General features: G+C 37.4%; 1 protein-coding gene across 1 annotated transcript; it reads left to right on the top strand.

The window, feature by feature from the left end:
- Positions 1–1236: 1236 nt before the first annotated feature.
- LOC135214072 (cuticle protein CP575-like) lies at positions 1237–2946 on the top strand. Its single transcript, XM_064248185.1, has 2 exons — positions 1237–1355; positions 2626–2946. The coding sequence occupies exons 1-2, from the start codon at positions 1344–1346 to the stop codon at positions 2887–2889; spliced, it is 276 nt and encodes a 91-aa protein (XP_064104255.1). The 5' UTR covers positions 1237–1343; the 3' UTR covers positions 2890–2946.
- The last annotated feature ends 20700 nt before the right edge of the window (positions 2947–23646 follow it).

Raw genomic sequence — 23646 nt, 5'->3', positions numbered from 1 at the left:
TACCCTCAGATCTTAAAAGCTACTGAGGCTAGAGGGCTGCAAATTGGTATGTTGATCATCCACCCTCCAATCATCAAACTTACCAAATTGCAGCTCTCTAGCCTCAGTAGTTTACATTCTATTTAAGGTTAAAGTTATATATAATCGTTCGTCTGGCAACGATATATATACCAGGCCACCACAGGGGAGTAGTTAAAGGTTCATGGGCTTCGGCCCATACAGCATTATGCCGAGACCATCGAAAAACAGATCTATTTTCGGTGGCCTTGATTATACGCTGTACAGAAAACTCGACTGCGTCGAAGAAAGTTCGATGCATATTTTACTTGTTTGCTATCATTCTATCCTGTATCTGTGTTGAGCAATCAATTACAAAACTTTACAGAACTGCTTTCAAAAAGACTCTCTCTCTCTCTCTCTCTCTCTCTCTCTCTCTCTCTCTCTCTCTCTCTCTCTCATTTTGATAAACGAAACAAGAGATAATTAATTTAGTTCCCTTTAGTGTTTTAAAGTACCAACATAAGGGAAGGAACATAAATAGTTTATAATTTATTGTTTTATTTATTCACGTATTGAGACTGATTGAAATCTAAATCAGTCCCAGTTTGCAATAATAATAGGCTTTTGCTATAATATTTTTATCCATACTGCTTATTCATGAGATATACTATGAATTCATTTAACTTGCAAGAGAATATGAATAAGGATACGTTTTTCATAGTAAGAGCATAATCTGCAGCTATTTTATCCAAGGTGGTAGAATGAATTGTGTAAGACTAATGGCCTTAATTGCAGGTTATAAAAACGTGATTTTCCTTATAGATGTGGAACTAAATGATTAGTTCAAAGTAACTCTTAATTTCATTCTTATTACATAAAGCCTCATCAAATCAGCTTGATGAGGAGGCTTTCCTAATAGACATTGAACTAAGTAATTAGTTCAAAATAACTCATAATTCCATCCCTATTACATAAAGTTTAATTAAATCATACTGCCGGGGATTTTACCTAATTATGCAATTTACCAAATCAGAGCAAATCCTAAATAGTAACTGACCCAATGAGCCGCCATGACAAAAAGTAGAGTAAACACAAAAAGTAGGGTAAACAAGTCTCGCCCCCCCCCCCCCCCACCACAAAAAAAAAAAAAGGCACATGAAAACGAGTCCGCTCAAGGGATCATTTCCATCAGACCAGACGCCGCCCCCAAAAGACGTTTTTCGTGCTTCCAAAAAGTGCCTCCCCCGAAGGCCATTGAAGGCCACGACTGCGTATATATAAACAAAAGGGTGAACCAAGTCACGGCATCAGGTTGTCGTCTGTGGTCACAGCCAGCTATCGACATGAAGGTTCTAGTGAGTGTCTTCATTTCTCAGTTGTAGTCTGTTAGTTTTCTTGTCTGATTTTCTCGACTTATCCCTCTCCCTCTAAGGAAATCTTATTTTAACTTTTATTTTAAAAAATAACAAAAATACAATATTTACATTACTTCAACAATTAAATGTTGAACACAAGAATTTGATTGTAATCATTTTCTTAAATTTTTCCCTATACATTTACTTTTATTAAAAAAAATTTCAATATTTACTTTACTTCAACAATTAGAATGGTGAACACAAGATTTTTATAGTAATCTTTTTCTTCCATTTTTTCCCATACATTTACTTTTATTTAAAACAAATAACAAAATTCAATATTTACATTACTTCAACAGTTAAAATGTTGAACACAAGATTTTGATTGTAACAATTTTCTTCAATTTTTCCCCATACATTTACTTTTATTTAAAAAGAATTAACAAAATTCAATATTTTCTTTACTTCAACAATTAAAATGTTGAAAACAAGAATTTGTTTGTAATCATTTTCTTCAATTTTTCCCAATACATTTACTTTTATTTTTTATTTTAAATTAACAAAAATACAATATTTACATTACTTCAACAGTTAAAATGTTGAAAACAAGAATTTGTTTGTAACAATTTCCTTCAATTTTTCCCCATACAAAGTTAACAGAAGCCATCTCACAGAAGTGCCGTCATTGCCCCTCATGTGGTACACTGTAGGCGTTGCCAAAGTTTGTTCGCAGTCGTTTGTCTTATGGTTTGATTTTCACAATCTCCCCGTAGGAGGGTGTTACCGTCTGTGCACCTTATATGGTACACTGTAGGCATTACTAAAGGTTGTTTGCAGGCGCTTTGGCCCTTAGCTGCAACCCACTTTTTGACCTTTTACTTTACCTCCATTTTCATCTCCTTTCTTCCATTTTCCTGTCCAACCACTCTAACTTCTTTATTTCACCTTAATCGGTTGTGTCTTATAGCTTTTTATTTTCATAAATAATCAAAATCACAATTTGTGCTCCTAGCTCAAATTCCCTTTTTAGCCTTGATGTCCAACTTCTCTGACTATTACTTCGTGCAACTGGAGGGCTTTCTTCCCTTTATCCCTTTAGATTCTTGTACGTCATCTCCCTTATGTGCTGGGACACTCTATTATGCTGTCTAACCTCTCGAACTACCTTTGTGCCTTATCTTAAGCCCTGAATTGCTGAAAAGTGGCCCCCTGCTTGACTTGACGGTCTAGGTTTGTCTCACACTTTTACGTCTTACCTTCCACCTTCCAGGTCCTCATTGCTCTCTGCCTAGTGGCCGTGGCAGCCGCACGTCCCTCGGACATCGTGGACTTCGAGTTGGACAACCAGGAGCAGGAGCAGGAGGGTCAGCCCGGCAGGGCCGTGGAGGGCGAGTACTCCTGGGTAGCGCCCGACGGCAACGAGTATTACGTCAAGTACGTCGCCGACCACCTCGGCTACAGGATCGTCGATGACAACGTCGTGCCCCAAGCCCCAGAGGCCGACCTCCCCGAGGTCGAGGATGACGACAAATAGATGCAGGACCGACGTCTGATTTGGATTCGACTCTTTGAATAAATTCTATTTTTTTTAGGCAATTTTTTATTGATTTCCTTCTCTTTTTTGTCGAGGTAGTTATTGCAAGGTATTAGGTGAGTTAAAGAACCTTAAGTAATGCCTACAACGTGGTGCACTGTAGGCATGACTTAAAGTTCTTTGGAGCGTGCCTTCGGTCACTAGCGGCAACCGCTTTCGTTCCTTTTACTGTACCTCCTTTCCTATTCTCTCTCTTCCATCTTACTTTTCCCCCCTCTCCTAATACTTGATTCATATTGCAACTCCTTTGAGGTTTTCCTCCTGTTACACCTTTCAAACCTTTTACTGTCAATGTCCATTTCAGCGCTGAATGACCTCACATGTCCCAGTGTTTGACCTTGGTCCTAAATTCTGTATTCATCTCATCAACTCAACTCAGCTAATATTACCTGATATCAAGAAATACATAAGCTACTGTTGAGTAAATTCTAGAAGAAAAATTAATAGATAATATTGTAATCAAAATTAAATGTATAGCATTACGGCCATTAAATATAAGCCTATTGGGAATTAGCCGTTCATGAATTAAAACCATATACTTGGATATGAGAGAAACTAAAGGCATTAGAAACTACTCTTTTTTTCGTATTCACCTGTGCATGAGAGTCCAGGTAAAAAAAATTACAGGTAAATAAGTCACGGGGAAAAAGGCACTGAAAAAAAAAAAAAAAGTTTCATTTATAATTTTTTAGAATAATGACCCCCAAACTGTTTTAACCCGGTATGCATTCACCTTTTCTACGTGTTTAGTACCAGACCCTTTTAGGATTACCTTAAAAAAATTAACATAAGAATTTCAGGTAATTTGACTTTTTTATGTGACTTTTTCCTACCGAAAATTGTGACTTTATTCAGTGATTTTTTTTCTGTGGCTTTATTTACGGCCACCGTGCATTAATATATATGTTATTCATGGCAAACATTAACATGAAAATAATAAATATCCCAGACGGCTGCTATTATAAAGTTACTTTGCATCATGAAGTTTAGTAGGACACTAAACTCTCTTTAGAAATATGGAATTTTTTTATTTCTTTATTTTCTATTAGAAAAATATTAAATTTCATTTACACAAGTAGGACGTTACAAAATATTACAAAATTATATACCTACATTATTTAGAAATATGGAAATTAAATCATAATTTTAACCAAGATTTGTTTCAAATGAGCTCTAAAAGGAAACATGTATTCTGATGTTTAACTGACAGCAATATTCAGTTTCATGGAATATATTTTTCTATTTAACAAAAATAATAGGAACTTCTTACAAAACTTTATATATAGTATATATGTCCCTCAGTATCTCATAACCCATCCATTCTTCCCCATTTGATCTAAGCCCAAAAGGAATTTTGCCTTTTTTCTTTTTCTTGCAAAACGCTCCAAGCAAAATTACATTTATGATTTTTTCAAAATCGTCGTTTTTCGATTATCCATCGTTTTCCTCAGTTATTCCAAGTTTCTCCTGTTGCGTAAGCTGATGGATAAATAGATAAAATTAATAAAATTAATAAGCCCTTATTTAATTTTGAAGAAGGTCAGGTATTGTACTCATATTCATAGCTTCTCAGTGATCACTTAAGTATTTATGCCTTCATATAAAACGTATTTACATAAACGGGAAAGGACGATGCATTTACTACATTCTTTCCTATCAACCACCATTGGATCGTTTAGGACTTTAGGTGACACCAAGCAGTTAAATTGTTAACGGCAAAGAAGGGAGCCAATCAGCGAAGCGATCGAAATAAAGCTGGCTAAAAACGCTTCTTGAAGGCTCCGATAGATGGCAGCACTTTGCAGAGTCCTGGTAATATGGGCAACTCCATTTTTAAGACGGGGGAGGTAGGGTGCTGAATTTACGTTCAAATTGCAATTACTCGATAGTTACTAAAGTTTAGTTATACTTAGAGTAATGAATAAATGTTACCAATCATGTAGATCATATTATTTCAAAAAGTTTAAGTTTCTTACTCTTAATAGCAGGTCATAATTTCATGTTGACTATCATTTCAACCCTCGAAAATAATGGTTTTACCCGCCCAACTTGCCGTTTCGGGTCCTTGGCGGCAAGGATTGTTTATAAGGGGAGCGTTCTATACTTCACTTCACTCAGACCAATAGATGGAGCAAGGGTACCTATACCAGGGAGATTTGGTGGAGGGGGTTGGGGGATGTGGGGAAGGGTAGGAAATAGGGAATTCTTGTTGAAAACTGTCTTTAGATTAATGTTTGTTATGGTGGACCTTATAGCTAAGTAATTTTGTTATTATGCTGAAGTTCGGACCTATGACCTGTTATTGGGATTGTAAACTGTGAATTCAAATAGAAGAGAGAGAGAGAGAGAGAGAGAGAGAAGAGAGAGAGAGAGAGAGAGATTCATAGCCTTCATAGACGACGCTTGAGGGAAGCAGAGATTGTAATTCATGATTAATGTTGAGCATCCAGATGACACGACATACTTGCTTTTTTTTATTTATTATTTTTTTTCTGTCCATCAGCTGTATTTTTCTATTCATTAAGTTTCGTCTACGCAGAATTCTCATCCCTGCTTCTTCCGTGACTCAATTCGCCCTCTTATATAAATTTGAACCCCTTGTCAAAAACTATTCTTTCAAAGCTCGGAGACTTTCTTGCAAAAGAAGTGTTCAGCAAGCCCTTTCATTTCACGTCCTGTTTTTTATGTATTTATCTTTTTAGGTGAAAAATCTTTTATTTCCTCTGTACTTCTTGATTACATTTTATTTGAAGACCACCAATACACATTCACGGGAAAGTCCTTACTTTCTCTTAAGGAATTCCTCACTTCCACGTCTCTTTTTCTGTTAGTGTCTCTCTCTCTCTCTCTCTCTCTCTCTCCTCTCTCTCTCTCTCTCTCTCTCTCTGCCTCAGATATTAAATCAATAAGAAATCATCAGAAATCATTGGAAATGTTTTTATTTTATATTTATTGAACTTACATAACTTAAGTTAAAATACTTTGCTGAAAATATGTCACTGTACAGCTTCTGTTCTTGAAATTTTGGATTATAGGCTGATATAATTTAGGCACTGAGATTTTCATCCATTTCCTCAACTTTCACTTCAATAACAACCTATCTATCTATTGATTGTCAATCAGAGTTTTCTCGGGCAGCGCCGGGTTGGTCAGCTAATAATAATAATAAAAATAATAAAGATGAAATTCATTTCAATTGAATTCTATCAAAACAATGTTAGGATTTTTTTCATATCTAAGCTAAATTACATATGGCAATTTAGCATAACGTTAGAATATTCAAGTTTAATAATAATAATAATAATAATAATAATAATAATAATAATAATAATAATAATAATAATAATAATAAACATTTCAGATTTACCCTTTCTCCAAAACAACATATGTCAATAATAATAATAATAATAATAATAATAATAATAATAATAATAATAATAATAATAATAATACCAACCTAATCCCAATCTACATACCGTTGAAATAACCCCATTATATTCTCAGTCCCCGTCATTCGCCCTCCCCCACTTGATATACCCACTTACCTGCCCCACAAAAGTGTGGCCACGAAGATGATATCTGTGGAGGACGCTCCTCCCAAAGGTCAGAGGTCACAAGGATGGGTCCAGTGACCTTTACGGTTGGTAGGACAGCGAGGTTAAGGAAATGGCTCGCTTTGATTTGTGAAGGACGTCCAGGATTCTTTTGGGATCCTATTTTTTTTTTTTTTTTTTTTGTGGGGGTGTGGTGGGGTACTAGGACATTGGTGAAGTGGTAGTACTACTAATGTAGATAGTACTGGTTATAATGATAATAATAATAATATTTTGACGATTACAATATCGATTTTGACACAGTACTGCAGAGAATAATGATTATGCTATATGATGTTCATTGAAGTTTTGTGTTTACACACCCACACACTTATATATATATATATATACTATATATATATATATCTATATATATATATATATATATATATGTGTGTGTGTGTGTGTGTGTGTGTGTGTGTGTGTGTGTGTGTGTGTGTGTGTATATATACTATGCGTGTTTGTGTGTGCGCGCGTGTGTGTAAACACAATTATCCAATGAACATCATTGTGTCTGTGTATGCTTGTGCAGTCATATTTATTTGCTTAAAGCATATAAAAACTTACCACCTGACAAATATAATTTACAATCCAAATAAAAGCCACTGTTCATCTAAGGACTTTGTTCAGTGGCTTGTTTTTCTACCTATCACAAGAGGACTTACTAGTTACTACTGACAAAAAAAAAGCACATTACAGTATTCATAACAGTGTTCAATACGCACAGTGAACTTAAAAGAAAAACTCGGCCCCTTCCACAAATCTATAAAGTACGAATTTGGAAAGGCAACCTTCGCATTATTTCCCGCTCCGCGAGTTTCACATGGAGACTACGTCTTTACGAGTGTGACAGTTCTTTCTCTTCGTCAATCGACTGTTTTTTTCACCTTCGAATTCCTTCCTCCTCCTTCTCCGTTCCAGGCCACACCCACGACTTGACATTTGAATGACATCTGCTCTGGAAAGTGTTCCTTGTAGATTCTGGTACGTGATTAATTGACAACTTAATTCCCTCTTATCTGTTCCTTCCTGGATATCTTTGTGGTCCTTTTGCTCTCTCTCTCTCTCTCTCTCTCTCTCTCTCTCTCTCCTGCTACCTTCATTCTTGCGTATTTATCTTTTATCTGTTCTCCATTAACATATTTCCATTCTGGTCTGGTTTCTTGGTTATGTTTTCTCAACTGATATTTATATTCATCTAGTCTTGGGTTTTATCTTTTTCCTCTTTCGTAATGTTTTCATTTATTGTTTTGTTACATTTATTTATCCCCAATTTATAACTCCATGCAATTTTCAGGCTTCCCCGGGGCTGGAGGACGGCAAGTCTGCTCTTGAAGTTCACTACCTACTGAGTACCATTATTATTATTATTATTAAATGCCTCTTATTATTATCGTTATCATTATTTAATAACCTATTAATGTAATTGTTTACTTTTTTTTATTTATTCCTTTATTAATTTGTTAATTTTTTTTTTTAGTAAATTATGTCTCCTTTCTGTATTTCCCATTACCTTCTGTTACCTCTTTCTAATGAACGCCATAATATTCTTTGGAAGCTTGAATTTCAAGTCAATGGGCTTGTTCCATTTGATTATGGTTTAACTTCTGAATAATAATAATAATAATAATAATAATAATAATAATAATAATAATAATAATAATAATAATAATAATAATAATAATAATACCATCTTGTTAATTGATGCTAATATATTCAAGGAATACATAGGAAATAAAATATCCGATCTACAGAAAGGACAAGGATATTTATTGGTATGTCACACTGCAGAGACGTACGAGAAAGCATCACACAGGTGAGACGAAGCGTCTGAAGTGACAGGTATGGAGACATTCTGCCTCCAGTGGCCGGAGAAAAAAGCGAGTCAGTCCTACCTCTCTCTCTGCGTATGATTCCGAAAACCGGAGATGTCATCGTCGCTGACGCTGAACTGAAGCAAAATGATGACGTATGTGGCGATGAAGCTGGCGATCTGGTGGTTGGAATTCAGAAAATGAGAGGTGAGAGAGAATAAACAGAGACAAGGCGTAAAGCAGGTAATTCATGGGACTGGAATATTGCTGATTAATAAATGCAGCAAAAGATTCTGTTATATAAATCACTCTTTCTAATGCAGTAAGTTGGGTACTTGGTTGTCAGTCTCTCGTTTCGAATTATGGTAGAGAGAAAGAGAGAGAGAGAGAGAGTTGGGGGGGGGGGGGGGGCTGTATTACGTCTGTTGATATCTTTGTATGTTTTCCGAGCTAAATCCAACAATTATAAAGTAAACAAAATGATCTGAGAGAGAGAGAGAGAGAGAGAGAGAGAGAGAGAGAGAGAGAGAGAGAGAGAGAGAGGCCTGTAGCACGTGTGCTGATTTCTTTGTATGCAACTATTTTGTTTTCCATTATCTTCACCGAGCTAAATCGAACAATAATGAAGTAAACAAATTGATCTGAGAGAGAGAGAGAGAGAGAGAGAGAGAGAGAGAGAGAGAGAGAGAGAGATTAGACACCAGACCTGCGCGCTCATTGTTCCGTGAAACTGCATGATATCTAAACGGGATGGCCTCGACGAGGTAATTCTCATTCTGAAGGTGAGGCCATAATATTATGTATAAAATAAGCTGCTCTCTCACTGCTTGAAGTGAGGTATTAGATGCCTATAGAGAATCTGTATAAAAGAGTATTTCATTACCTTGAGTTATTATATTCCCTGGATAAGTTATACTTAGAGTGTCTATTTGCCTCTATAAGTTACCCTTAGAGTATCTGTTACCCTGGATAACTTCTCCTTTGAGCATTTCATTACCTGGATAAGTTATCATTTGACTATTCTATTACCTAAATAACTTTACCTTTGATAGTCTCATTACCTGGATAATTCATAGTTAGAAAAATGTATTACCTGTATAAGTTATCCCTAGAATATTTACTAACCTGGATAACTTGGTCTTTGAGTATTTAATTACCTGGATAACTTAGTCTTGGGATATTTCATTGCCTGGATAAGTTATCCTTTGGGTATTAGATTGCCTGAATAAGTTATCCTTTGAGTATTATACTACCTGGATAAGTTAAACATAGAGTGTTTATTTACCTGGATACCTTATCCTGAGAGGATATGGATAACTTATCATTTGAGCATTTCATTACCTGGATAAGTTTGCCTTTGGATATGACAAAGAAGTTCCCCATATTGAAGTCTGGATAATCTTGCATTAGTTCCAGCAACCTCCCCATCTGACAACAAAATAAAATAAAATAAAAAACATTAACAAATGACAGCCAAGTAAACAATGAATTAAGCATCATATCCTTTGTAAAAATTTATACCTCAGGTTATAAATGTGTTGGTGATCTGAAGTTGTTCAGAGTTTATAAATCATAATTGTTAATTCTCTTCTCATCGAATAAGAATTTGTATGTTGGAGTTTACCATCTGTCATAGATAAGTTTATTTTCATTTGAATCATTATCGTCTGGGCTTTGAAATACTCCTATTATCAAATAAGAATTTGCATATTGTAGTTTATCATCTCAGAGATAAATCTGTTTTTGTTGAATTATTAGTATGTGGGCTTTGAATTACTCCTATTATCAAATATGAATTTGCAAATTGGAGTTTATCTTCTCAGAGATAAATCCATTTTTATTTGAATCATTATCATGTGGGCTTTGAAATACTCCTATTATCAAATGAGAATTTGCATATTGGAGTTTATCATCTCAGAGATAAATCAATTTTTACTTGAATTATTATCACGTGGACTTTTAAAACTCATATTATCGTTCTCTTAACCGCCATATTTCTTACACGCTCAGAAAGGTAAACAGGGAAATATTCATAAATTTTGTAATATACACTAACCAGCAATGACTGTTTACGTGGGGTATTGAGCAATAGGCTTCTGTAAACACTCTACGAGTCACTGACTGATGTGGAGTAGATGAAAGGAAAAGTACTGATCATCAGCCCGCTGCTGATCGTAATTCGTTTATTGCAAGGGGGTTGAACTCGCGAATGCATAGACTTATTCGTTTTATGAAGTCTGAAGTATCGGTGGTCGATTTCTGATGCAAGGGGAAGAAAGCCTTTGTTTATTATTTTTTCTGTCATTCTTTCTTAAATTTAGCAAGCAGTTTATCACGCGTTTAGCAGAGACGTTCCAGAAGAACTTTTATTATTTTATTTTGTTGTAGGAAGCCCACTAAAATTTGGAAAAAATTTAGTGGGCTTCCTACAACATAATATTCTAGTACACGGATACATTGTTTAACTTTGCTTTATTATTTTATGTTAAAATATATAATCTGTATCTAGGTTTATATCTGATCCTGCAATGTTAATGCATAAATACGTAGGCGCATGCATGCGTATGTGTATTTTGATTATAATTTCGTTTGCAGGCTGGCATACAGTTCTATACAATTACAGTACAGTTTTTGAAAACTCAAATACACTTCTGTTTAGTTACAGTACACATTTTTTCTAATCCCACATACAGTTCTGCTCAGCTAAAGCGCACAATTTTTGCAATTACATACAAGAATTTAGCGACAAAAAAAAAAAAAAAAAAAACTACGACAAACAAAACGAGAGTTTGATATTGACAATGACCGAAGACCAATCATGGAAGCAAATATGCTCTCTGAAAGTGAAAAGTATTGTAAAGGATAATAGGAAACGATAAAATTTTATAGCATACTTTCAATATTCCATTTTTCATGGAAATTAAAAAAGAAAGAAAAACAAACTCAAGTAAAGATAAGTGCGTGTCCATAAACAGAGCATGTTTGGTAAGAACAAAATAGGCATGCATCTCCTCGCCCATGTATGGTATTTTGGGTAACATAACAGTTTCGATAGCCCCTATGTATTTGTGACACCAGATAAAATCAATCCAGTCAAATATATGAAAGTAAATATTTTGCATAATTTTTACAGACATAATAATTTTGAATATTCTGAAAAGACTGATTGTGCTCATTATACATCCAACCAGCAGGAATTTTATCATGATAGATTGTGACAATGGCTTGATTAGCCATAAGAGAGTTAGTAATTTAACTTGGTGGTTTGGTAGAATTACTACTACTATTACTCCTACTTCTACTAATACTGCTGCTGCTGTTGCTGCTGCTGTTAATAATAATAATAATAATAATAATAATAATAATAATAATAATAATAATAATAATAATAATAATAATAATAATAATAATGTCAATAAAATTACTATTAATTCGTCCATACATTGGCATCTGTATGCAAAAGTTGCACTAAACCTACCTTATAATCTGTAGCATCAACAGTACAGGCACTCCTGCAGTATCGAATCCTATTGAGGAGCTGGGATCTCTGTCAATAACACCAAACAAAAAAGCTGATAGGAATACACTTGACTTAAGAAGAAGAACCTAGTACAAGGTTTGAAAGCTTTTAATATCCATTAAAGACCACATACTCACATGCAACCGATACACTATATATCATGAATTGTTTTTCAGCTAATATTGTACATACAAAAGACTCTGAGAAGCAAACTGGTTCTGAGAGAAAGGACACTTCCAATTGAACTGCGTCAGACAAAACTGGGAGTTACAAAGGGATTCTACCTGTCTTGGGTAGGGGGGAGGGGGACTTTACCTTCTCGTTGACAGCATCAGGTGAATAGCAGAGAAGAATCAGGAAGCTGATGTTCCTCATCAGGCCTGCATACACGAAGATCCACTGCCAGTCAACCACCTCCTGGGGTGAAAAGAAAATGAACAGCCAATTTATAGTCTCCACCACAGCATCCAGCATGAGCAAGTACACCATACTGGAGAAGTACTTGTTGAAAATTCTCTGACTCTCGTGAATCAGGATCAGCCTGGCCTTAGCTGTGACGTAATCCTTGTCCGATATTTGTGGACGGGTCGGCGGCACTCCGGCAGCGCTGTTGATCAGCTCCAGAAACTCTGCTCCAGCGACGATGCCGTTCCTCTTGCAGAATAGCTTGGCCTCCACCTCCAAGTCCCGCTCTCCCAAGTCAGCGGCGGAGACCTCTGATGACCCGTGACCCAGAAGATGCAAGATTGAGTCGAACCCAGAGACGAAGAGAGCTACCCAGCAAAAGAAGAATATCAGCATGCTGCCCAGGTTGCAGCTGATGATGAATGTGACTTGAACGTAGAGAGTGGACTTCCATGCTTCCATGACGGATAAGAATTTGTTATCGAGGGGCAGGCTGTTGTACTTTAGTTTAGAATAATAGATACCGTAGATGAGGTCCATTATGAAAGAGAGTTCGAAGATAATGAAGAATGATGTGAATAAGGTGTTCCTGAAAGGATTGAGTGAATATTCTCTCAGGCTAGCTAGATTATAGTTCAAGTGGACAGCGAGGCTATATAGCAAACTCCTGTAAAGAATGAGGTAGAGAACAAGACCAAACGCTGTTACATAAGTACAGAAAGTCAGAATTGCTGTAGCCACTTCCTGGGTGCAGCTGAAAAATTCTCTTCCATCGCCAATTTCAACAACTCCAAAAAGCACCAACTGCATAAGCACAAGTCCTGCAATGAGCCTAGAGTAAATGACTAACCAGGTTTTTTCTTGGAAGCGGTATGGTAGAGCAAAATGGCATTTCGCCAGTCCTCTGTCTTGTTGAGCCTTCTCCTTGTTGCCATTGCTGAGTGAAACCTTCAAGTCCCCTCTCTTCCAGGTGTAAGGGAAACCGCCAGAAATCTTGATCACTGTTAAACTCATAGATATTAGTGCATAGAGACACCTGTTTAATTCTACATTTTTGGTCCGCTTCACTGCGTTTTTCATTCCCTCGTCTCCAGAGTAACCAGGAGTCAGAAATTAGCTAGACCTTCGCACAGCCTTGACCGTGGCAGACTAAAGGGGAATTTACATATTCAGGAATATATTAGCAGGTGATTAGGTATGCATGTTAAGTGAGTAAGTGACTGCTGAGTGTTCTTCAGATTCAAATTTGATCAAGAGGACAGTTGAATCAATACTGTCAGTTATATTTGAGAGGCAAGTTTGTGAGAATAGCGTAATTAAGCTTTCGCCAGTCTAACTGAACCAGATCAAATGCTCCTAATGAGAATATTGACCGGGAATGGCTGGTAAACTTCCTGCTTTGATAAATTCCGTTTATGATTTACTCTTATGTGCCTCCCTTTTTTATTTTCAGTTTTACTGGTGAGTTTTACTGGTGCCTTCTTTTTACAGTTTATAGTTACAAAATTTTAGGTCCAGTTGAGGAATACTTACATTTTTCCTCTACATCCTAAAGTTACCTAATAGGTCTTTTTGCTAACAATTCAAAGACAGTCTTTAAAGTAAGGTAATTTATAGAACCATCTATAAAAAAATTGGACCGTGCAACATACTCCTGTGAAACTGTTTTTTTCTACCTGAATCCAGATCTAAAATAGAACCAAGAAGCAAGAGTCTTATGGGCTGTTTATTGGTGATGGGTATGAGCCTTAGAAAATGCCATAAGTGTCATTGATAATTTGTCTTATCATTATTGTTGTCAGTATAGTTAAGTAAATACAAAAAGAAATTCATTGATTATATGCTTTGTTGAAACCTGTCCATCAACAAACAAATGAAAAACACCCATAAAATTTTAACAGCAATGTAAATATTAAAGTAGATTTTAGGAGCAGATAAATCATCATTTGACCAGCAACACTTTGACAAACTAATACAGAAGATGACCTTCTCAGTATGCAAACATAATTAAGAAGTTGGATCGATAAGTGTTTAAGATATACCTTTAGTTCAGCATTAGCTATCCTGGAAGGGGGTTCTGTCAGTGCCAGTCCTTTGCACCTGTCTGTTCTAATCACCTTCACAAAGGGCAAAAGGATGAAGCTGTCAATGAGACCTTGGAAAGAGCGCTATTTCTTCTGGGTCATAAGCTTGAGCCTGTTTTCTATATGAGGTATGGGGGGCTTCCGTTACAATGGAATTTTAAGGAGGAACCCATTACATCTGAAGAAGATGATATTCTACAGCCCAGTAAAGGAGGAATGTGCTCTAAAAAACGGAATACTGTGTCAGTATGCAGGTTTCGGGAATAAAAATGGCTGGCGATCTATTCAAGGGTAATGGCACTAGCTTGTTTGATTTCATGCCCTCTTTATGGATATTTGTCCTTTTAAAAGCACCAAACTCTCAACAGACACTACAATGAAGATTTGTGCCATAGTCATAGCTGGTGGCATGTTTTCAGTTGTGATTTTAAATAAAAAGATACTTCGACGGCTAATGACATACTTCAATTACTGTACCATTAGCCAAGTTGGTAACATCCCTAATCCATTCAGGAATAAGTAATACATAGGGTTCTTATTAATCTTTACATTCGACTTTCATTATTGATTTCATCTTTGGGTGTTTATTGATTAAATAGAAATCCATGAGTACCCTATTTCATGGTGATTTTGTGTCTGTCATGAAAGCTTGGAGGAACCTTCTGTATTTACAAATACCCTTCAACGTCAGCTGCAGCCTGGCTGGCATGCTCTTCTTCTACTCCTGCTGGATAGGCATCTTCGAGATGTGCTTTGAAACCATCCTCCAGATTATCAAGGACAATGCACCAAGAGCCGAATTCTATCCAAAGCTGTTTCATAAGAGGAAGGATGCTCAACCAGAAGACTCCCAAGGGCTAACCCTACTGCCTAGACTCCAATTGTCTGCGAAGCGGTTCCTGACAATCAGGAACAACATCTTGCTAATACACAAAAGTCAGCGCATTTTCAACAAATACTTCTCGAGCTTCGTCTATTTGCTGATGCTTGATTCTGTAGTGGAATCGATAATAAGCTTGTACGTCTTGATCACGGTCGTCCAGGAGATGAGTTGGAAGAATATACCCCATTTCACCAGTGTTTCGTAGCTTCAGTTTTCTCTTGTTTCTGTACCTCTCACCAGAATTTATCAAAGAGAAGGTGAGATGATTGTTTAGTTTTGTGAAGGTATCTAACCCCCAGTCCCCTAAACTGGAATGAAATTTTATTGTTTTGTTCTTACTGTATAGACCAGTGGTTCTCAACCAGGGGTGGAATTCCCACCTAGGGGGTGGCTTTCAGAGTTTCATGGTGGGAATGGTGACCACAGACTACCAGGCTCAAACTAGCTCTAGGACTACACAAAACACAGAGTCATAGTGGGCTTTCTCTCCACTAGCTTGTGTCTGTGTTAGAATTTTGTTGCATGTTATTTGGAATGCACCTTTTGAGGCAGATTATTTTGGAAAAGGTGCTGAAGTCGGGAGAATGACATTCTGACATATGGTTAAAGGGTGCATGGGCCAAAATAAATTCACAATTTCTCTCTTTCTCTCTAATTTTCTTTGTTTTTCTTTCTCAATTTTTCATTTTTCTTCTGTTTTATCTTTATCTTTCTCTAATTTTCTCTATTTATCTTTGTTATTTCTCAGTTTCTAATTTTCCTTGTTTTTCTCTCTTTCTCCCTCTCTTTTCCTCTTTTATAGAACTATTTACAACAACATTGGACTGTGCAACATACTCTTGTGATACTGTTTTCTTCTACCTGAATCCAGATCTAAAATAGAACCAACAGCAAGGGTTTTATGGGCTGTCCATTGGTGATGGTTAAGAGCCTTAGAAAATGCCACAAGTGTCATTGATAATTCGTCAGTAATCACTATTATTGTCACTATAGGTTAGTATCTACTAACAGTAATTCATTGATTATGGAAGCAGATATATCATCATGTGACCAGCAACTTTGTTAGAGCGATACACTCAGTAGACCACATCTTTTGGCAAATCAATAAAGAAGATAACATTCTTAGTATGCAAGCATAATCAAGAAGTTGGATCGATAAGCGTTTAAGATCTACGTTTAGTTCAGCATTAGAAACTCTGGAAGAGGGTCCTGTCGCGCTAGTCCTTTGCAACAGTCTATTCTGATCACCTTCACAGTGGACAAAAGGATGAAACTGTCAACAAGACCTTGGAAAGAGCGCTATTTCCTCTGGGTCGTAAGCTTGAGCCTCTTTTCTATGCGAGGTATGGGGGGCTTCGTTTACACATGGAATTTTAAGGAGGAACCCATTACACCTGAGGAAGATGATATTCTACAGACAAGTAAAGGAGGAATGAGCTGTCAAAAACAGAAAACTATGGTAGTGGGCAAGTTTCGGAAAAAGAAATGGCTGGTGATCTATTCAAGAGTGATGGCGCTAGCTTGTTTGATTTCATGCCTTCTTTATGCATATCTGTTCTTTCATTTAGGCTCTTTCAGCTTTAAAAGCACCAAGGATGCAACAGACACCACAATGATGATTTGTGCCCTTGCCATATGTGGTGGCCTGATTTCAATTGTGATTATAAATAAAAAGATACTTCGACAGTTAATGGCATTCTTCAACTACTGTACCATTAGCCAAGTTGGTAGCATACCTAATCCATTCAGGAATAAGTATTTCATAGGGTTCTTAATTATCTTTGAATCGATTTTCATTATTGATATCGCCTGTGGCATTTTACTCTTTAAACAGAAGACCACGATCAACCTATTTCACGGTGACTTTGTGTCTATGATGAAAGCTTGGAAGAACTTCCTGTATTTACAAATGCTATTCAGTATCAGCTGCATCCTGGCTGGCATGCTCTTCTTCTACTCCTGCTGGATAGCCATCTTTGAAATGTGCTTTGATACCATCCTCCGGATCATCAAGAACAATGCACCAAGCACCGAGTTCTATCCAAAGCTGTTTCATAAGAGGAAGGACGCTCTACCAGGAGACTCCCAAGGGCTAGCCATACTGCCTAGACTCCAATTGTCTGAGAAGCGGTTCCTGAGGATCAGGAACAACATCTTACTGATAAACAAAAGTCAGCGCATTTTCAACAAATACTTCTCAAGCTTTGTCTATTTGCTGATGCTTGATTCTGTAGTGGAGTCGATAATAAGCTTGTACGTCTTGCTCGCGGTCGTCCAGGAGATGAGTTGGAAGATTATACCCAATTTCACCAGAGTGTTTCGAAGCTTCAGTTTTCTCTTGTTTCTGTGCCTCTCACCAGAATTCATCAAAGAGAAGGTGAGATGATTGTTCAGTTTTGTGAAGGTATCTAACCCCCAGTCCCCTAAACTGTAATGAAATTTTATTGTTTTGTTCTTACTGTATAGACCAGTAGTTCTCAACCAGGGTGGAATTCCAACCTAGGGGGTGGCTTTCAGTTTCATGGCGGAAATGGTGACCGCAGACTAGCAGGCTCAAACTAGCTCTAAGATTACACAAAACACAGAGTCATGGTGGGCTTTCTCTCCACTAGCTTGTGTGTCTGTGTTAAGGTAGGTTTACACCTATGCACTTTTTTTTTACGGGCAGTTCCGGCGTAGGTCCGCAAGAAGCGGTGTGTGTCCAAATGGCTGTCTGGCGCAGTGTTACGGCGTTGTGCAGTTTTATGGTGCGGGTTCATATGCCATGGCACACCTTCTTTCGGCTTTGTTACTCTGTGTAGCGGTGTGTTGCGGGTGGCTTGTGGTGTTGCTGGCGAGTGCGCGCACAAGTGCACGAGACACGATGTGGGACGCTGCATGCTTGTTGCACATGCACCCCCACCCCACCCCTCAACCTCTCATGATACATACTACACCCACCTCTCAAAAATAAGAGTCCCCCCGAAACCTCACATGATACATACTACACCCACCTCTCAAAAATAAGAGAACCCCCCCCCTTCCACCTCGCATGATACATATACCCACCTATCAAAAATAAGAGCCCCCCAAACCACGCATGATACATATAGCCACCTATCAAAATAGAGCCCCCCACCCCCCCCAACCTCACATGATACATACACCCACCTCTCAAAATGATGAGCCCCCTCAACCTCACATGGTACATACATACACCTCTCAAAGATAAGAGCCCCCCCCCCCCCCCCTCGCATGATACATATACCACCTCTCAATATACAAGGAACAGATATGTAAAAAAGCCACTGCTTCAAAATGTAAAGGTGAATGGTACTGAGTACTCAATGAGGGCATTCCTAATCCTCTCTCTCTCTCTCTCTCTCTCTCTCTCTCTCTCTCTCTCTCCCGAACTTGGGAATTCCAAATGAAAATCAATTGATGGACATAACAAAAATACTTACTAAGCAAACATGAAAAGCATAGAATGTAAGAAAATTGTTTTATATCATAACATTTTCAACTGTAAATATCATATATTATCAACTGAAGTCAATATGTCTTTAGTCTGTTACTGATTTTTCATTGTTCTCCTGTTAACAACTATGTCCAGTCAATGTTAATTATTGTTTCATTATCATTTGTATGTGTTCATGTTCATTTGATCATGTTCTCAATATTATATTATTGTTCTTTACCTTGTATGTTATTATATCATTTGATGGCCCTATTTATTTCATGTTACATTTCATTGTATAGTTCAAGTTATTTTCCGAGTTCTATTTATTTCATATTTCAAATTTCATATTTCAGATATCATATTTCCTGTTATATTTCTTCATGTTATTATTCTTTATGACCATGCTATTTCATTATTCGATTTTATTTTACCCAATCATATCATCATATATATTGTCATGACTTTATAAATTAAGCATCAATGAGGAAAATGTAAATGTAAGTCAATATTTCAACATATTTATTACAAAAAAAAACATTATGATTGGCATAAAATATACTAAAACATTTAATATTAGGAAATTTTTTTTGTATTTATTTATACATTGTTTGTGTTATTGTATCATCCTTCGTTGTGTCAGGGTCATTGTCCTAGGGAGGCGCCATAACGCCTCACGCACGCCGCACGCCCCGCAACATGTGCGTGCTATGTATTAATCGTGTATGAAGGCGCCGTAAGGGCACCGCACGGGCGCTGTACGCCGCTGTAACAATCACGCCGTAACACTCCCACACACAGAGGTATGAACCCGCACCGGGCCGGGCATGGTGTGGTGTGGTGCGGTGCGGCGCCGTGCCACACCGCTTACGATTTCGTGCAACTTCATCAGGCCTCCAGACGCCGCGCAAGATTTTGAAAAAGTTTAAAAACCTGGCGAGGTGTAAACCTACCTTTAGCATTTTGTTGCATGCTATTTGGAATGCACCTTTTTAGGCAGATTATTTTGGAAGGGGGGCTGGAGTGGGGGGAAGGACATTCTGACATATGGTTAAAGGGTGCATGGGCCCCAAAAAAAGTCACAATTTCTTACTTTCGCTCTCATTTTCTTTGTTTTTCTTTCTTAATTTTTCATTTTTCTTCTTTTTCTCTTTATCTCTCTCTAATTTTCTCTGTTTATCTTTTTTATTTCTTAGTTTCTAATTTTCCATGTTTTTTTCTCTTTCTCCCTCTCTTTTCCTCTTTTATAGAACCACTTATAACAACATTGGACTTTGGAACATACTATTGTGAAACTGATTTCTTCTACCTGAATCCAGATCTAAAATAGAACCAATAGCAAGAGTCTTATGGGCTGTTTATTGGCAATGGTTAACATCCTTAGAAAATGCACAAGTGTCATTGATAATTTGTCAGTAATCATTATTGTTGTCACTATAGTTTAGTAAGAACTAAAAGAAATTCATTGATTACATGCTTTGTTGAAACCTGTCCATCAACAAACAAATGAAAAACACCCATAAAATTACAACAGTAATGTAAATATTAAAGTAGATTTTAGGAGCAGATAAATCATCATTTGACCAGCAACACTTTGACAAATTAATACAGAAGATGACCTTCTCAGTATGCAAACATAATTAAGAAGTTAGATCGATAAGCGTTTAAGATATACGTTTAGTTCAGCATTAGCTTTCCTGGAAGAGGGTTCTGTCAGTGCCAGTCCTTTACACCTGTCTGTTCTAATCACCTTCACAAAGGGCAAAAGGATGAAGCTGTCAACGAGACCTTGGAAAGAGCGCTATTTCTTCTGGGTCGTAAGCTTGAGCCTGTTTTCTATACGAGGTATGGGGGGCTTCCGTTACACATGGAATTTTAAGGAGGAACCCATTACACCTGAAGAAGAAGATATTCTACAGCCCAGTAAAGGAGGAATGTGCTCTCAAAAACGGAATACTGTGTCAGTATGCAGGTTTCGGAAAAAGAAATGGCTAGTGTTCTATTCAAGGGTAATGGCACTAGCTTGTTTGATTTCATGCCCTCTTTATGGATATCTGTTCTTTTATTTTGGCTCTTTCAGCTTTAAAAGTACCAAACTCTCAACAGACACTACAATGAAGATTTGTGCCATAGTCATAGCTGGTGGCATGTTTTCAGTTGTGGTTTTAAATAAAAAGATACTTCGACGGCTAATGACATACTTCAACTACTGTACCATTAGCCAAGTTGGTAACATACCTAATCCATTCAGGAATAAGTATTACATAGGGTTCTTATTAATCTTTACAACGACTTTTATTATTGATTTCATCTTTGGGTGTTTATTGCTTAAAGAAAAAACCATGAGTACCCTATTTCATGGTGATTTTGTGTCTGTCATGAAAGCTTGGAGGAACCTTCTGTATTTACAAATACTCTTCAACGTCAGCTGCAGCCTGGCTGGCATGCTCTCCTTCTACTCCTGCTGGATAGCCATCTTCGAGATGTGCTTTGATACCATCCTCCGGATCATCAAGGACAATGCACCAAGTGCCGAATTCTATCCAAAGCTGTTTCATAAGAGGAAGGACGCTCAACCAGGAGACTCCCAAGGGCTAGCCATACTGCCTAGACTCCAATTGTCTGAGAAGCGGTTCCTGAGGATCAGGAACAACATCTTACTAATACACAAAAGTCAGCGCATTTTCAACAAATACTTCTCGAGCTTCGTCTATTTGCTGATGCTTGATTCTGTAGTGGAGTCGATAATAAGCTTGTACGTCTTGATAGCGGTCGTTCAGGAGATGAGTTGGAAGATTATACCCCATTTCACCAGAGTGTTTCGAAGCTTCAGTTTTCTCTTGTATCTGTGCTTCTCACCAGAATTTATCAAAGAGAAGGTGAGATGGTTGTTCAGTTTAGTGTAGGCACCTAACCCCCAATCCCCTAAACTGTAATAAAATTTTATTGTTTTGTTCTTATTATATAGACCAGTGGTTCTCAACTAGGGTGGAATTCTCACCTAGGGGGTGGCTTTCAGAGTTTTATGGAGGGAATGGTGACCACAGACTAGCAGGCTCAAACTAGCTTAGGACTACACAAAATGCAGTCAATGTGGGCTTTCTCTCCACTAGCTTGTGTCTGTGTTAGCATTTTGTTGCATGTTATTTGGAATGCACCTTTTGAGGCAGATAATTTTGGAAAGTGTGCTGAAGTGGGGGGAATGACATTCTGACATATGGTTAAAGGGCGCATGGGCCAAAAAAGATTCACAATTTCTCTCTTTCTCTCTCATTTTCTTTGTTTTTATTTATCAATTTTTCATTTTCCTTCTGTTTTCTCTTTATCTCTCTCTAATTTTCTCTATTTATCCTTGTTATTTCTCAGTTTCTAATTTTCCCGGTTTTTCTCTCTCTCCCACTCTTTTCCTCTTTTATAGGACCATTTACAACAACATTGGACTGTGCAACATACTCTTGTGAAACTGTTTTCTTCTACCTGAATCCAGATCTAAAATGGAAATCAACAGCAAGAGTCTTATGGGCTGTCTATTGGTGATGGTTAATAGCCTTAGAAAATGCCACAAATATCATTGATAATTTGTCAGTAATCATTATTGTTGTCTCTATAGCTTAGTAGGTACTAAAAGAAATTCATTGATTGCATGCTTTGTGGAAGCCTATCCATTAACAAACAAATGGAAAACATCCATTAAAAGAGAACAGTAATATCCTTATCAAAGGAGTTTATAGAAGCAGATATATCATCATGTAACCAGCAACTTTGTTAGAGCGATACACTCAGTAGCCCACATCATTTGGCAAATCAATAAAGAAGATGACCTTCTTAGTATGCAAATATAATCAAGAAGTTGGATCGATAAGCGTTTAAGATATACGTTTAGTTCAACATTAGCTATCCTGGAAGAGGGTTCTGTCAGTGCCAGTCCTTTGCACCTGTCTGCTCTAATCACCTCCACAATGGGCAAAAGGGTGAAGATGTCAAAGAGATCTTGGAAAGAGCGCTATTTCCTCTGGATTGTAAGCTTTAGCTTGTTTTACATACGAGGTGTAGGGGGCTTCCTTTACACATGGAATTTTAAGGAGGAACCCATTACACCTGAAGAGGATGATCTTCCACAGCCCAGTAAAGGAGGAATGTGCTCTCAACAACGGAATACTGTGTCAGTATGCAGGTTTCGGAAAAAGAAATGGCTGGTGATCTATTCAAGGGTGATAGTTCTAGTTTGTTTAATTGCATACCTTCTTTATGGATATATGTTCTTTTATTTTGACTCTTTCAGCTTCAAAAGCATCGAAGCTGCAACAGACACTATAATGAAGATTTGTACCCTAGCCATATGTGGTGGCATGTTTTTAATTGCGATTATAAATAAAAAGATACTTCGACGGTTAATGGCATACTTCAACTACTGTGCCATTAGCCAAGTTGGCAACTTACCTAATCCATTCAGGAATAAGTATTTCACAGGGTTCTTTATTATCTTTGAATCGACTTTCATTATTGATATTATCTGTGGGTGTTTCTTCTTTAAAGAGAAAACCACGAGCAACCTATTTCACGGTGACTTTGCATCTGTCATGACAGCTTGGAAGAACTTTCTGTATTTCCAAATGCTATTCAGCGTCAGCTGTAGCCTGGGTGGCATGCTCTTCTTCTACTCCTGCTGGATAGCCATCTTTGAGATGTGCTTTGATACCATCCTCCGGATCATCAAGGACAATGCACCAAGCACCGAGTTCTATCCAAAGCTGTTTCATAAGAGGAAGGACGCTCTACCAGGAGACCCCCAAGGGCTAGCCATACTGCCTAGACTCCAATTGTCTGAGAAGCGGCTCCTGAGGATCAGGAACAACATCTTGCTGATACAAGAAGGTCAACGCACTTTCAACAAATACTTCTCGAGCTTCGTCTATTTGCTGATGCTTGATTCTGTAGTGGAGTCGATAATAAGCGTGTACG

The sequence above is a fragment of the Macrobrachium nipponense genome, chromosome 19, assembly GCF_015104395.2.
Source record: "Macrobrachium nipponense isolate FS-2020 chromosome 19, ASM1510439v2, whole genome shotgun sequence".
Taxonomy (NCBI): domain Eukaryota; kingdom Metazoa; phylum Arthropoda; class Malacostraca; order Decapoda; family Palaemonidae; genus Macrobrachium; species Macrobrachium nipponense.
The sequence above is the reverse complement of the archived record's forward strand: the minus strand, read 5'-3'. Positions and strand labels throughout refer to the sequence as shown.